Source organism: Leuciscus leuciscus, assembly GCF_965113295.1.
Source record: "Leuciscus leuciscus genome assembly, chromosome: 22".
NCBI lineage: Eukaryota > Metazoa > Chordata > Actinopteri > Cypriniformes > Leuciscidae > Leuciscus > Leuciscus leuciscus.
In genome coordinates, this window is record NC_138746.1 from 1,359,624 (window position 1) to 1,377,123 (window position 17,500).

A 17,500-nucleotide genomic window follows, 5' to 3' on the forward strand; every position below is an offset into this window, starting at 1 on the left:
AAACTAAATATATAGAGAGTGCTAGAATCAGGGCAGTGAAATATACATTCATATTTAGTGGTGTTTGCCATGTCAATATTGTTCATACTTCAGTACAACTATTAAACTTTTGTGTTAGTCGTCCTGGAGAATTAAAAAGACTAAGTAGCAACATTGGTTTTCAGCGAGAATGCCGCAAAAAACACAAAACACACCTAAAATGGGAAAGAGCTTTGAGATTGACTGTATTATTAGATTTGATAAGAAATCTTAGGTATATTTTTACAGAAAGCTACAGAACAGAGAAGCAAATGGATCGCTGTGATTCACAGAAACAACTGGATCCAGGCAGAGAAAGGTGGATTTATAGTTATCATTTTGTGTCAATATGCTGAATTTATGGGTAAAATCACACCCTATATATTGTATTGTTATTGTATTGACAACTCATTCATTATTTACCATCGTATATTCTGCATAATTTGATGTCTTTAAATAAACACTGACAAAAAACTATACAAGTGTTAGGGTTGGACGATATGATGATACATATAACATTGATATAAGTGATCATCTGGATTTAGACCTATATTGTATTTATATAAAGCGTTAACCGGCAAATTTGCTTTTTGTATTTCCCTGGCGTCAAAATCAGGCTCATATAAATGTCAGGAAACACGATTCCTGGCTTCATGTCAATCATGATGAATCACTGGATCTGTGGTAAGTTGTAAGGAACATCGAGTCCAACCTTTAGTTTAAACTGATAATCGTGTGTTTTACTCGCGTTTTCTTAGTTTCCCCCATTAAATCCAGACACTCATCAGTTCTTCTGTCACTCTGGCCGACTGAGGGAAAGTGACGTCAATGCATATCCTCTATATAACTGTTAGTCAACCATTAGGTTGATTGTTCCAAATTAATTAATTCCAAATTAGTTACAAAATCTAATAGTATATCAATGGCACTAAAACAGCATGGGTTCCCACTTGTAAATTTGCTTGGTCATTCATGAGGTCAGAGCTCATAATAAAAACATCTCTGTCTCCACGTGAAGGTCATGCAATTAATGAGATTTATGATGTTCACCTGTCAATTGCTACTTGCCCTGTTGTATCGTCCAGCAGATGAAAATGATGCAACTGAAAAGAAAACAACACACTCTCCTCAACAACACAAGATTTGAGGAATCACTCATGTCCGGAGCTCAAACCCTGAGTTATAGTTGTTTGAGAGGTTGTGCTGTTGGTGTCCTGAATGACTGCAGGATTCTGTCCTACTGAAGGTCAAAAACAATATAACAATGATTCCACACAAGGGACAAAGGCTATGATCATTGATGGCCTTCCTAAAGCGGCAACTCCCATCAGTCTTACAGGCTTGATTGGCTATCAATCACATTATCTCTGGCTCGGTGGGAGGGTTGTCGTGTTGCTCACCTAGTAGTGGAAGAATCTCTCTGGATCTTCCTGCATTTTCAGCTGTGTGGGTCTTTCTGGTCTTGATTTCGGTTTTCTATCTTCCTCTGCCTTGACCTTTGGGCTCTTTGCAAACTGTAGTGACAAATCTTGTAGAAAGTGTGACAGCTGATCCATTATTTCTTCTCATGCGTCCTCCCCGGTGTATAAGTCCTCACTTGAATGAAATATCCTTTGGGATTTTCACTGTTGTAAGCGGCTAAACTTCTGAATCGAGGTTTTCTTCCCGTCAGGTCGGAATTACCATAATTTCATAAAGAGGACAGCTGAGAAATAATGCCTCAGATTGTGGATTGTTTTGTCAACAGTGTTAGAGAGCACTGATGTCTACATTTAAAGTCCCCCTGTAGTCAAATTGTATCCCTTAAACTCATCTTTGATCACCAAAATTACATATTTAAACAAATTTAAATCAACTAAATGTTTTAAAACGTTTTCCAATGAGGAGTTATGCTAAATATTATATAATATTAATTTAGCAATAATAATTGCCTCGCCTAATAATAATTTAATATATTAATTTGAAATGCCAAATCCTCTTGATATAGCTTGATATAACCCTAGTACATATTAGTGTGATTTGTATTCTGTGAACCATTCTACTAATTTACATTCAAGGTAATCGTGACCCCTGCTGTCCCGCTGCCGTTACCAGATGGGCACACATTATAGATGAAGCTCGTTTGTTCTGACTGATTAAAACTCATGTGCTCCCTGGCACAGGTGCATTATGGGATTTGGAGTCGGTGTTGTCATATGTGATATTGGCTCATCTCTATCCTCTTGCATTTTCATGCATCTAGAGAATGTGTGTGTCCTTGCAGACGAGAGTTCAAGCCGTGTCTTTAGATGTGTGTGTGTGTGTGTTGAGTTTGTAGGTTTTCGGGTGAATGTAAACACAGAGATGCTCAGTTTGGATAGTTAGTCCTTAATGAGCAAGCTGCTCTTTTTGGGCACACAAAAAATAATGATCATTATTGGTATATTTTCACATGAACATGCATTACTACTTATCACTATCCACACTTTTGCTGGCAATGAGAATCCATTTTTTGACTGTGTCAGGTTTCCATTGATTGGACTGTAGTTTCATCTAGAATGTTTTACCCAACATGGATGCTTAAATGAACAGCTCATTAAAGAGATTACCATTCTGTCATCATTTACTCACCCTCATGTCGTTCCAAACCTGCATGACTTCCTTTCTTCTGTGGAACTTCACACTTGGCCAGGGATATTATCGTTAACTAAAAACAAACCATGAAAACATTTTTGTTTTTTGAAAAAAAAAAGAAAAAAAGAAAGTAAACTTATTCAGGGCTCAACGCTAAGGATTTTTTTCTACTGTGGTTGAAATGTTTTACTTGCCTGCAAAAATGTTCACTGGCTCCAAAACACAAAAGTAATAAATAAATGAAATAATATAAAATAGGCTTAGTTAGGCTATTGTTTTAGTTGTTTTTGATCCATTTGACCTTAATAAATAAGGTTATGACACCAGAAACTAATTCATACATTTTTAATATTGTTAAAGACAGTCAGTATTAAAATAAGAACAAATTACAAATAGAATATGTGCAAAAATGGGTTAAAATCACATTACATTCACTTCACGGGCTCCATCTTTCTAGGAGCAAGCTGGCTGAAATGTGTCCAGGGTCTGACGCAAGATGCCCCAGATGTAGTCTGCCCCAGATTAATAACATTCTGGACAGACATTTTCAGAAACTTTTCATTTATATGCAACAAAGGTCTTGATCCCAATCCTCTGACTTCCATCTTTGGGGTAGTGCCAGAAGAAATGCAGCTAACAGCCAATCAGAGAGAGCTCATGGCTTTCTCCACATTATTGGCTAGACGCCTGATTCTTCTCAGTTGGAAATAGGCAATGCCACCGTCTTACAAACGCTGGGTGACAGAGGTGATGTCGTGTCTCAAACTTGAGCATCTTAAACATACTATCTGAGGTTCTTCTGCAAAGTTTTATGGGGTCTGGCAGCCCTTTTTATCTTATCTTGAATCTACATTGGCCAGTATAGTATAATCATTTATATATATATATACACACTGAACACAATTATAAACGCAACACTTTTGTTTTTGCCCCCATTTTTCATGAGCTGAACTCAAAGATCTAAGACTTTTTCTATGTACACAAAAGGCCTATTTCTCTCAAATATTGTTAACAAATCTGTCTAAATCTGTGTTAGTGAGCACTTCTCCTTTGCCGAGATAATCCGTCCACCTCACAGGTGTGGCATATCAAGATGCTGATTAGACAGTATGACTATTGCACAGGTGTGCCTTAGGCTGTCCACAGTAAAAGGCCACTCTAAAATGTGCATTTTTACTGTACTGAATTGCTGGATATTGGCAGGACCTGGAACACGCAGTCGTATACGCCGATCCAGAGCATCCCAAACATGCTCCATGGGTGACTTGTCCGGTGAGTCTGCTGGCCATGCAAGAACTGGGATGTTTTCAGCTTCCATGGGGCCGTGCATTATCATGCTGCAACATGAGGTGATGGGCGTGGATGAACGGCACAACAATGGGCCTCAGGATCTCGTCACGGTTTCTCAGTGCATTCAAAATGCCATCAATAAAATGCACCTGTGTTCGTTGTCCATAACATAAGCCTGCCCATACCATAACCCCACCGCCACCATGGGCCACTCGATCCACAACGTTGACATCAGCAAACCGCTCACCCACACAACGCCATACACACTGTCTGCCATCTGCACTATACAGTGAAAACCAGGATTCATCCGTGAAGAGAACATCTCTCCAAAGTGCCAGATGCCACCGAATGTGAGCATTTGCCCACTCAAGTTGGTTACGACGAGGAACTGCAGTCAGGTCGAGACCCCGATGAGGACGACGAGCATGCAGATGAGCTTCCCTGAGACGGTTTCTGATAGTCTGTGCAGAAATTCTTTGGTTATGCAAACCGATTGTTGCATCAGCTGTCCGGGTGGCTGGTCTCAGACGATCAAAAATGTTGAACAGCAATTGATTGTAAGCCATTACTTTTAAGTATGCCATTTGAAATTGCATGAAATCATCAAAAATTAACAGTCAAAAGAGAGCTTGCATATCACTTATATAAAGCTTGAAGGATCATAAGTCTGTATCGGCTGCTAAAATCCTGATCGAAGCATCTCTAATATCGTGTGTTTGTGATAAAGATGTAAAGTATTGATTCTCTCACACACATTAGATGGATGGGAATATATCATGCTCTGCATGTTGCATACGGTCTAGTCACTTATGATAACAGTTTTAGGACTGAGCATCTGTCATATGAGCTGGGTCAAAGGTCGTGGAGAAATTTGCTTGGTTTTCTCGCCTGACTGTGAGTCATATTCACTTGCTCTTTTAAGCAAAGAGAGAGAAAAGTGAAAAAAAAGTGATGAAAAGAGTAAGACAGGACATTAGATAAAGCTGTGTCACATGATGCTTTTTTCCCTTTCCTTTCGCCCTTTTCATGTCAACTTAAACTCAAAACTTTACTTAAAAGTCACACTTGCACCAGTTCAATTTCCTCAGGCACTGGCCACAATCTGCTGTTGAGCCGGAGGATCCGCTGGACGCCCGGATCTGATGACCGTGTGTGTGTGTGTGTGTGTGACCCGACGGCTGTGAGATTGTGACCAAGGACGCAGATATGGCTGGATTTCTTGTGCCGTCTAAACATAGAGCTTTTGGCTAGAGACATACAACCACTTTCATCATCAGTGGCTACGTTTACATGCAACCAAATAATCCGTTAGTAATGGGATGACGGCTCAATCGGACTGGAAAGCCTTCATCTAAACACCTTAACCGGTTCGATTGAGCTCGATCCGAATTAAAATTGAAAGGGGTGGTTTATTCCTTTTCTAACCCGATCCAGAGAACATGTGAACACTTGATCAGACTGAACACTGAAACTGAAAGGACTGCGCATGTGCGATGACGCAGAAACAGCGTAATGACGTGTGACGCGCTGAACGAGCCGTTCTCCTGATGAATAAAGTGTATGAATGAGTTTCCCGTCTGTCTATAATCCTCCTTTCCCTGCGTGTGTGAAGTGGAGCAGGACGACGGTTTCAGACTCATCCACAGACGACTGGTTTTGGCCAGTTTTACTGTGTGATCAATATAAGCAGCGGCACAGCGGCTCATACGCTCATCGTCTCCAAATTATCACCAGAAACTGATATGAAGTCTGCGGTTTAAAACAAATAAAGAACCGATGTATGAGAATGGTTATTATGGGCAAACAGCGGGAAACTCTGTGTATTCGCGCATGTCAAAAAATCTATTCCGATTTTAAGCTTGTGAGATATAAACACACACATCAACCCGATCACATGTTTAGCGTTCATGTAAACACTACATTCAGATTCTTCAATCGGAAGGAATTCAGTCCAATTGAAACAAAAGTTGTGTATGTAAACGTAGCCAGTGACGAGCCATGGACTGCTCTCTCTCTCTCTCTGTGTGTGTGTGTGTGTGTGTGTGTGTGTGTGTGTGTGTGTGTGTGTGTGTGTGTGTGTGTGAATGAGCCAGTATCTGCTGCATCTGCCTGAGTGATGCATGGTTGTTCACAAGGGAAAGCCAAGTGTGTGTGTGATAATGAGACTCTTTAGCTCTGATCTAGGGCTGTCATGATTCCTAGATTTAAATTACAGTATTCGATTTAAAAAAATCACAGATTCCAATTTACCCGTGTCGAGTAACCGGCAAAATACCGGAAGTAGCGCATTCCACGGACTAGAATCCATGAACCGCATTATTAGACCGTTTTCTAAGGCTGCATGATGTATTAAAACTATTTAAAGTCTCCCTGTAGTCAATAATTTTATCCCTTAAAACTCATCTTTGATCACCAAAATGACATAAGCGTTTTTTCCTTGCAAACAATGTCTTTATGCCTTTAAAGGTATGGTTCGGAGTGCACCATGACCTCGAGCCAAACACCCCCCAGAAGCCTTCTTTCCCTTGGTTGAACATTATTAAAGTTAGAGCTTATTTAGAGATATCAGCTGGATGGTTTAGTGCAGGCGCTAATGGATCCTATGATAAATCTGGTAGATTACCCCACTAATAATGCCCAGAATGGTACCAAACTTCTACAGGAGTACAAAAAGGTTCTGTACTCATAAAACGAGGCATTGTAAAGTTTGTAAGTACATCAGGAGTTTATTTAAATAACACTTGCCTGGCGGCTCATGCTACCGCTAACCCGGACGTCGACGTCACTTCAGTGGTTTTGGACGCGCCCCACACTTTGAGAACCACTGATCTAGTCAGAGGGAAAGAGCGCAAGCTTATATTTATCTAAAATACTTCTGTATTTCCAGCTTCAGAATCATGAATATTGTTATTCTGGTGTCTTTATCGTCCTGTGCTTTGGGTTTCCAGCACCAAGTCCAAGTCTTTTCATTTACACCCACAAATACAACATATCCAGGCAATTAATTATTTCCTCTTGGATTCACACTTACCCGTTTCCTGAATTTTAAAAGCTTCTGTGTTGCATTCTTAAAATAATTGGAACAGAAATGCAAAATATGCCAACTTATGTATTATTTATTTCGGCTTCAGATTTTTTTGTGTATTTGATGCACTTCTCAAACTGTTAAGCTCCAGTGATTCCTGAAAGTGTTTGTTGATTTGATCGGGAACAATCATATTGATACGTGAGTGTTAGAGCTGTGGATTCAGTTCTTTGTAGTTATGGATTATAATACATATTGTATTTTTTTCCTGCACCTGTTATGCTGATATGATAGAATTGTTGGCGGTTCCATGTTTAAAATAGTTAATCGTTTCATTCCAAACAGTTAAATAAGTAGTTTCATGTTTCATACTTCACTCTAGTGTTGATCCCTGTGCCATTGAGTGGCAAAACTGTGCACCAATGTTGTATTCTTCATTCATATCATGGCATATCTTTATTTAGCAGATTTCTCAAGCGCGCTCAGGATGTCGTAAGCATGCATTTTGCTTCCCTCGTTGAAAAATGGCAAGAGTCAGACCCTTCTGGATGAACCATCTGGATGTTTGATATCTCTGAAGACGTTTCTTGTGCTTTCATCCTCCCAGCGAGGTGCATTTGGGAAAAAAAAAAGTAAAGAAAGCGAAAGCGACTCCAGAGTAAGGCATCAGTTTTGCAAAGCTAGAATTAAGATTGCTAATAATTACATGATGTGTAGATGAGTGCTGGAGCTGTGTTAATGGGAAATGACTTCCGCTTGATTGGGAATACCTTCTGTTAGTATCCGCTGCTGGTGTTTGAAAGCTCTGTTGAACTCTACAGTGCGTTATAGAGCAGATTTCACTGGCCTAAAGGGTCAATTATACGTCTGTCTGCTCTCAAGACCAAGTAGTTTACCTCAAACGGAGAGTCTTGCTCTGAAGAAGACTGTTCATGCCATCTGTGATGCCCACTGGGAGAGGACGTTTGGTGACACAACCCTCTACGCACACCTCGGCAATAATCGCCATTGGCTAGTACATTTTTTAGTTTACTCGCCAGACTGATATATATGTATAATGTACGTATATATATGATTCCACCAAATCAGCTTAAATTTGTAAAATGGCACGTTTTTAAATATCTGAACGTACACTCTTAACATCAGTCAATCAAGCATTATATTATGATAATCAAGCACTATTTAATGATAGAACTCTAGTAATTAGAACTAAAACTTGGTAACCATGTATGAATGCATATTTGTCATTTTAACTGAACTTGGTGGTGGTGTTTAAGATATTGTTGGTCATTCAGTGTTTCTAAAAAAAAAAAAAAAAAAAAATATATATATATATATATATAATAGTAATAGATAATAGTAATTATTATAAAAAAATAAATAAATAAAAAACTAGCCTACTGATTCTACTACTACTAATAACAATATACATACAATGCACTATGGATTGATGAGCTGCTGGGTTCATGAATATTAATCAAGAATATTGTTCTCAAGTGGGTTCAATCAAAAGAGGAATGAGCGCCAGCCAATGAGATTGCCATTAACGCATTAGTTTCCGCCCACTTCCGGAGAAACCGGCATATCTTCTGCTTGCTCTTAAAAGCTGAATGATTCCAAATGAACTCCGTTATTTTGACTGGAAAATACAACAAAGAATATCGTTTACATGTAGCGCGTCGATTATACGTGGTATGTGTTTTTTTTAGTTGGTTTCCCTGTTTCTTCAGGCAATTGTTCCATATGCGCAGCTTAAAGGGATAGTTCACCCAAATATGAAACTTGTCATAATTTACTCATCCTCATGTTGTTCCAAACCTGTATGGATCGCTTTCTTCTGCTGAGCACAAACGAAGATATGTTGAAGAATGTTGGTAACCAAACAGTTGACTGGCATGTGCACATGTTCTTGTTCAGGAAATTACAGCGGCTGTAGCATTTCTATTTTAAAGAAGTGGCCAAATATTAAAGATTAAGTGGACATTTCAAATTTTTCTGTTCAAATGTTTTTTTTTTCTTGTATATTGTTCTTGTAAATACTTTCCAGTATTTCAGTGATAAAAGTGTGCGTCTTTAAAATAATGCAAGTAAATTACAGTGAAGCGCCACAGTTGTCGTACGGCCGGTGTCGGCAGTGATCAAGAAGGATTTAAACAGTGAATTTTGAAGAGATCTCTTCATGTAAACTCAGATCTGTGGATTCGGACGACACTTTATCACAGACTAACCCAGTAAATGTTGAAAATAACCTCACGACCCCATGAGAAACAATTACTGTCCGAACAGGGCTTTTTGTGTGTTATGTGATAAAACTAGCAGTGATAAAACTAGGACACTTGTTAAGATAATTACAGTAATCTGCATGAAGAGTAAAGAGATGCGTTCTGAGTTTTCTCTGGGAGTTGGTCAGTGTGTTTTTGCATTATAACAAAACATGCTGTTTTTCTTACATAAGGATTAATGAAATTAAATATGCGAGATGCTAAAAAAACAGTGATACTCAAATATACTTATACAAAATGACAAAAAATGACCATGTGGAAAATGCTCATAAAAATGCATTGACTTTAGCCACATTAAATCATGTCTAACGTTCTAAGTGGACCTTATCATATAAAATGATGTATGAAATGACTCTTGTAAGCAACCAGCAGCTTAATACACTGACAGTCAGAAGAGCCAGCGCTTCAACAGTACAAAAGACTCTTTTACAGACGTTCTGTCGAAGCGTGTCTTTTGACCCAGTGTGCCGATCGTTATGTGACCCTGGATCACGTCACCAGTCTCGAGTCGCACGGGTATATCTGTGGCAATAGCCAACAATACATTGTATGGGTCAAAATTATCTATTTTTCTTTTATGCCAAAAATCATTAGGATATTAAGTAAAGATCATGTTCCATGAAGATATTTTGTAAATTTCCTACCGTAAATATATAAAACATGTATTTTTGTGAGTGAATGCAGCACAATCACGAACATAAATGTACAACTTTAAAGCCGATTTTCTCAATGTTTTGATTTTTCTGCATCCTCAGATTCCAGATTTTCTAATAGTTGTATCTCGGCCAAATATTGTCCTATCCTAACAAACATACATCAATGGAAAGCTTATTTATTCAGCTTTCAGATGATTTATAAATCTCAATTTAAAAAAATGTACCCATGTGACTGGTTTTGTGGTCCAGGGTCACATATTACTCCTGTTTTAATGTCTTCACATTGGCTTCCAGTCCGCTATAGAATTGATTTTTAAAAAGCTTCTGCTTGTTTTTAAATGTTTACATGGCCTCGCTTACCTTTCAGACTTGTTGTGTGAACACCATCCATTAAATCTCTTAGGTCTGCCAACCAGAGTTTGTTCACTGTTCCAAAGTCAAAGTTAAAATCTAGGGGTGACCGAGCTTTTCCACAGCCACACCTAAACTCTGGAACAGTTTACCGATTCATATTAGAACCGCACCAACATTGCATATTATTAAATTAGAATTAAAAACGTTCCTCTTCACTGCTGCCTATAACTTGTGGTGTCCCTTGTTGTCTGTTGTTGTTTTGTTTTATTTGTATACATTGTTTTTGGTTTCAGAGCATTGCACAGCACATGTTGGTCAACTGTGGTTGTTTTTAATTGTGCTTTATAAATAAATTGAGATTGATATTGCTTATGTTCGTCCTCAGATCGACTCCAGCGGACTGAAGATCTCACTCGCTCACCATGACCTCCTTCAGCTGTTTATTTGCCCTCCTCTTCATCAGCAGGTAAGAGGATTCTGTCATGGATCAAGCTCATTTAATCGTGTTTGACGTTTCTAAAATCAGGCTTATATGTGCTCCTAGAATAGTACATTTCCGAATTAAGGATGCAATTATTCATCAATTCTTTTAAGGAAAGTTTACCCAAGAAATAAAATTCATATTCACCCACATCTCCTTTTAAGAAAGAAATGAATATTTTGATGAATTGTTAACGCTTCCCAGTAGTTAATGCTAGGGGTGTGACGAGACGCTTAGCTCACCAGAACGAGATTGGATTCACAAGAACGAGGCGAGATTTTTGCACGGTATTTTTAAGAAATCCTCAATGGCAAAATTCATGACTGGAAAAATAGTCTTCAGGTGCATTTGGAAATGTTTTAACTAATCATCTTGTAATGAATATAATGTCAGTTCTACTATCTGAGTATTAATAATATGCATTGAAAGACAACAATATACAAGCACTGTAAAAAGGTTTTGCCACAAACTCGACTGACTGGCTTTTCTCATGTATGATTTCACATGAGTCTCTTCAGGTCTTACTATACATGAATAATGAGCTGGAGCTGCTCGATTATGGCAAAAATCATAATCACGATTATTTTGGTCAATAATAACTAATGCTAGGTTTATTAATGAGTAAAAAGTCCTCAAAACAGTTACAGAAGATGAGCAAACAGTCAGCAATAAAACCAGAACAAAGAAACTAATTACAAACAAAACTGACAAAAAATACAACAGAACAAAAACACTAATTAAGGTTTTTCAGGAAGATGCACTCTAAAAAGTTTAACTATTATTTACACATTTTTTTGGGTGAAACATTTTTTCACTCCAAAAAATTTAGTAATTTTTAAAGCTGTGAAATCAATGAAATATACTATGAATTGAGTAAAAAAAAAAAGTAAATCTGTGTAACTGCATCTGGTACATTAACAAACAAAACTGAGTAGAAATAATTTAACATTTAAACATTTAAAAAACAATATTTATGAGTAATATTAACTGTTTTTATTTATGAGCATTCTTTTTTTATTTAATTTAATTTCCTCTAAACCTTTGTAAAATAGTATTCCATACAACCACCAATATACATAACATTGGCCTTTATTGTCGATGAATACAGCAATACAGCACATTTTACACTGTTTTAACATGTAGCCTATACAATATTGCCTACATTTAAACTCATTTAACAAACATTTTAGAAGTAAAAATGAAACATTTAAACATTCAGGAAGCCTAATTCAAGTCTGTTATCCAATTTCTTAAGAGTGTTAAATATATTAATAATATTGATTTGAATTAAGTAATATTTTTGTTTCTTGAAACAGATCAGTTTAATTCTCCATTCTTAAATATTTTGATAGAAATTTCACAAATATATTAAGTGTATTATAAAGAAATAATTGGTTAGTCAAATACTAAATTCTTTTAGTGAAAAAAACTTAAATATAACTGTAAATTTTAGATAAAATTAACTGTTGGATTTTTACTCAATTATTTTGGTATGTTTAACTCAAACAATCAAGTAAACGATATTCAGAGATTTTATTAAGTTAATAAAGTTAAATATTACTGTAATATTTACTAAGCCACATAATTATTTTTTAGAGTGTGTACTATTCAGATAAGTAATGGCCTACACAGAAATTAAATTAAGTAATCACATGTAAAATAACACTGCTGTACATTAAATATAGACTAATCCTTATTTAAAACAAAAGTATACAAAAGTTATTAATTCAAGACCAGTGAGTGATTTTATCTTTGTCTTTTCTTGTTTGATTAACATTAATGTCATTAATTTTAGCTGCACGGATCCAATATACTGTTACACACACGTTTCAAACGCGCTGCCAAAGCGGCATTTCGACATATTTGTGTGTCACCGGAATTTATTTTTGAGTGAAATATATATTCCTTAAGTGAGATTTTTCGAAAGAGTCTGGAAATCAAAATTAAGAAGGATGAAGAATGTTTGAAAATTAGGTTTAAATACCAATAAACTGTATAATGCAATATAGTGTGGAATTTCTTCCATGAAAGACCGAAACAAAGGTTTATAATCTATTCCAGATGAATGTTGGTGTCAGTGAACTTTGTAAATGTGTACAGGCTGGGACACGCAGCGGGAATAATGGGATTCGGGAATTCGGGAATACTGAGAGCTTTTTCACAGTCTGATGCTCGGAAAACAGAGACTGTGATGAACATATACCCACGCGAACAGACACACATGTGCATAAGGGTCGAGGAGCGTCTCTAGGCGTGATACAGTAACCGTGAGATTGATATATGCTGACACTCACCTAGTTCCCGCAGCGCTTGAATCAAGCACTTTCATGCCTCGTGTCCCGGAGCTCCAGACTCCAGCAGTTCCTCTGATTATCATCAATAATGGAGACGAGTGAGCGGAGGCACATGTGGTGGCCGTGCAGATTCTTCAGCACACGAACACTAGGGGTGGGAATCTCCAGGCGTCTCACGGTTCAGAGGCTGCGATGCAATGATAAAACAATTATCAATGCATCTTTTTTTTGTGTGTGTGACTACTTGGTACTTTTAAAGCAAAGTATTTATAATGACCCATTAAAAATTTACTTCCAATACTTCCTATATTCATTTTATTAATAAAACAAATGAAAGTGATTTGGCAAGTCAGCTGTAAGGTTACGTTTGCCAGCATATGGGTCATTCCACGAAATTGGTGCCTTTTGTGTCCTTGAGAAATAATCAGACGTAGAATTACTATAACAACAAATAAATTTGTGATTTAAAAACATAATAGTACTATGTATTATTTCCTCAATATTACATTAAATTAAAGTCATTTATATATTATTTTAAATAATTAAAATTGCATTATGCTGATAAGGGTAAGGTTTTGGGCCTGTCCCTCCCTGTGATTGTTCTTTTTCAGCAGGACTTTTAATTTGCAAATTGAAGGCAAAATTATACAAAAATCACATTTTCATATTGTTCTAAGTATAGTGTCACTGTTAAGCAATGTTTTGGCATAAATATACATAATTTTTAATAAAATATAAACCATTTTATCGGTGTCCCCTGATTTCATGTCATGCCTGTTACCCTCACCAAAAACCCCTTGTAAAATAATGGTACATTCCTGTGACATCACTTCCAGGAAGTTACATCATCTCTCAATCATTATTCCAACAGTTAAAACACAAGTAAGTTTCTCTCTCTCTTCTATAATGCTCTATTTTGATGATTTATTAGGTATAACTGAGGTGGGGACATCATGCAATGTCAAAACTGTTACTGATTTTTATAGTATACATTTTAACAATTATTTATTTAACTTAATGTAATCAATATCTACAAGTAATATCCTTTCAAAGTGTACAACATGTGCTTTTGTGGCCTTGCCCTAATAGCTAGCAATTAGCAAATTAGCTTGAATTTGTCAAACCTGTTACTGTCAGGCCTGTTACTTTTGTCTAGTAACAGGTTTTGACATGTGGGGTAACAGGGATGACATAGATTAGGTGTCACCTTAGCCACACTGTTTTTAAAGTTTATCTGTGTAAATTGCTAACATTTTTAAAGGTCATCCTGGGTGTTTTATTGAGCTAATGCCTATATCATTCAGAGTTGGTATTGCTGGTGCATCTGGCAATTAAAGTATTAACTATTTAAATAGTTTTAACATTATTGTGTTGATTTATATTTTATTTTATATTTGCACTATACATTTTTACAGATGATAGTAGTATGCCATTAAGTGTTGGCTCCTTTTATGTCATGTTAATGACCAGGAAAAGATGATTAGTCTCAATAAAACAATTTTTTTCCATAACTCATTGTCAATTCATCCATGTAAGTGCGATTACAAACAATAGCAGTAAGGTGACTGCAGACCCTCGCTCCAATCTTGTAATGTTCAAGAAAGTGAAACCAAATGTTAGCATCTGTTTTCAGATCATCATAGAACAGGGGTTCTCAAACTTTTTGTGTGTGTGGACCACTATTTGTAATCAAGAATTTTCGCGGACCACCTCATAATACACATAATAAAATATGTCTACACACAGTCCTACCTGAATTAATCCGCACCTCTAAATAGGCTTACTAGCACTAAAACTATCATTGGTCATCACATCACAGGCTTGTTAAAGGAAAGTTTACTGCACACAACGGCTGCCACATATTTTATTTATTTATTTAGGCTACTCAAGCGCCGAGGGCATAATCAGGTTCATTTAAACAACAGGCTTATTTATTTCCATAGCAATGTAGTATGAAATCTATACAGTAATAAGAACACTGGAATATAGTCAACATTTCAAAACCTTTGGCGATTTTAGGGGATTATTATTATTAATCTTCAGAGTTTTACAAGTCCTCAAAAAGTTTGTCCACTTAACAGCACATCTGCAAAACATTTCAGAAACGCGAGATCAAGAAACTAACTGGAAATTAAATAATAACAGGCCTTATTCATTCCATTTATAAACATTTCGTTTCATATAAACTGCCTATGCCTAACTGTGCGTTCACACACCGGACGCGAATAGCGCGTCAAATTCAAAAAGGGATTATGTGAAATTCGCGCCTGCCGCGTCTAGTGATACTGCCACTTTGTATCAATTCGCGCGTCAAGAGCTAAATTAACGCGCGTAAAAACAAAAGTTTGAAGCGAAATTTCGTCCGTTGTGAAGCACCATTAAAGGCTATGCGTGTGATGTGATAATGAGAACATATTTGCCTCTGCCCTTTTCTCTTCAGAGAACCTGTTGCTATCCACCGAACCAATGCTGTGGTTCTAACGGCACTGAACTTGAATGTCACGGCCGAACACCACTAGGCTATTTTAGTAATCACACAATAACTTGACAATTTAATTAAAATGTTATATCAATATAGGCCTACATATTCTTTTTACTTTTCTTTTTTTATGGGAATTTCCTGGTCAAATGAAGGTAAAAAAAATATTATTTTATATTTTATTTAGCCTTTCCACGGACCACCTGCAGTACCCTCACGGACCACTAGTGGTCCGCGGACCACAGTTTGAGAATGGCTGTCATAGAAAGACCAAGATCTGATTATCTTCCTTGCCTAATAATTGAACCAAGTCAGTATATTTTAAGTTCTGTGAGGGGACATACTCACACAGACAAACAGATGGACGCATGGGTCTAATTACTCTAATTACAATACCCTTAAATCTTTAGATCTCTTAGAAATGTAATGTGCTTCGCTAATACAACTATGTCAAGTAATACAATTTAAAAAGGTAAAACTTTACAAAATTATGTAAACAAATATGTGCAGTGTACGCTGAAGAATGTGTGTCCTGTCATCCCTGTTACTCTGGTCAGTCCTGTTACTATGATGTCAATCCTGTTACTGTCATTAATTTCATAAAAAATAGAAAAATTATATTTGAAATGGCCTTCCAAGTTTTTCCATTGTAACCCTATCTATATTGTATTTTTGACAAAGCCCTTCTTTTAATATCTCTCTTGTAAAAATATATTTTTTTCTTAATTGACATGTGATCACCCTCCAAAATTTGTATGTTCTTGGTCATCTGAATGACAAATATAAGATTGAAAAAAGAAATCTAAATTTTGAAACAATTCCAGTGAAAAGAGGGACTAAAATACTGCTCATATATATGAAAACTATAACATATTTCTAATTAAAACTAGTAACGCATGTGTCTGTAACAGGCATGACAAAAATATCAAAACATGAGGTAGATAAATAGTCATAAATAAAAAATGACATAGCCTGAGATGGCACAATACGATTTCTTGTTATTTTATGCTGTCTTCATTTAATGGATATTTAAAAAAAATTGTTTAAACTTATTTTATATTTTAATTTTTCAAAGTTGAAAAGGCACTGATTTCGTGGAATGACCCATATGTCCCAACATTGCAAAGAACCAACAGGAAAATAAACGTGTGCCTGTACTAGCAATGAATACACACTACATCTCTAGCATTTAATAATAGACTTCTAACCAACATCCTCCTGTTATGTGCAATATAATCCTTCAGACAAAAACAAACAAACATTTAGCTGTTTATTAGCTTTCGTTCAAAAATATAGAATGATGTACCAGCAGCTCTCATACAAACATAATGCCTGTGGACTTATATTCTGAATAATTAGTAACGTACAAAGCCGCTCTTATACACAACTAAATAATAAAGAGTTATGACTTGAAATTGTTGCTGTATACCACAATCAAAAACAGCTTATACAAAAGAAGTGAAAGAACATCTGCTGAGCACAGTCAAAATGTGACTGATACACACTAGCCTCGTTTCCACTGTCGGGCCAGGGCCGGGCCGTGCTAGTGCGTGCCAGGGCCAGTCGCGTTTCCACTGTCACTTCCGGGGCTTGATCGGGGCTTACTCGGGGCCAACGGCCAGGATTTCTGGCCCGTCGAATACCTTGGGCCAGAGCGGGCCAGCTCGGGCTAGAGGAGTGGTTATGAACAGAGGCGGAGTTCACCTGAGTCGGGAGACGGCAGCGCCGGATGATTCTGTCAGCATTAAAGACTTTTAAAATAATTTAACTCGCGTTCATGTTTGAATGCCTTGTGTTTGCGATGCAAAAGACTATGCACGCTAACCATTACCATAGTAAACATGGTAAACGCTTGAAGATACGCATAGTAAAAAAACATAGTGAACGCTTGAAGAAATCAGACCAATCATAAAGGCTACCACAATCATGTTTTTATTTGATCTGTCAGTAGCCTACGTCTCTTTATACCGGACTATCATACAATAAAGCAACTTTTTTTTCGGGAGCT

General features: G+C 36.8%; 1 protein-coding gene and 1 long non-coding RNA gene across 2 annotated transcripts in view; both read left to right on the forward strand.

The window, feature by feature from the left end:
• LOC309486292 overlaps nucleotides 1-17,500 on the forward strand; it is a 431,359-nt gene that overhangs the window by 32,445 nt on the left and 381,414 nt on the right. The window lies entirely within an intron of this gene.
• LOC309486180 (gamma-aminobutyric acid receptor subunit pi) overlaps nucleotides 1-17,500 on the forward strand; it is a 56,712-nt gene that overhangs the window by 1,261 nt on the left and 37,951 nt on the right. Inside the window, exon 2 of the mRNA XM_082153413.1 lies at nucleotides 10,624-10,704. Coding sequence (XP_082009539.1) covers nucleotides 10,661-10,704 — 44 coding nt within the window. The 5' untranslated portion in view covers nucleotides 10,624-10,660. The remainder of the gene's footprint in view (nucleotides 1-10,623; nucleotides 10,705-17,500) is intronic.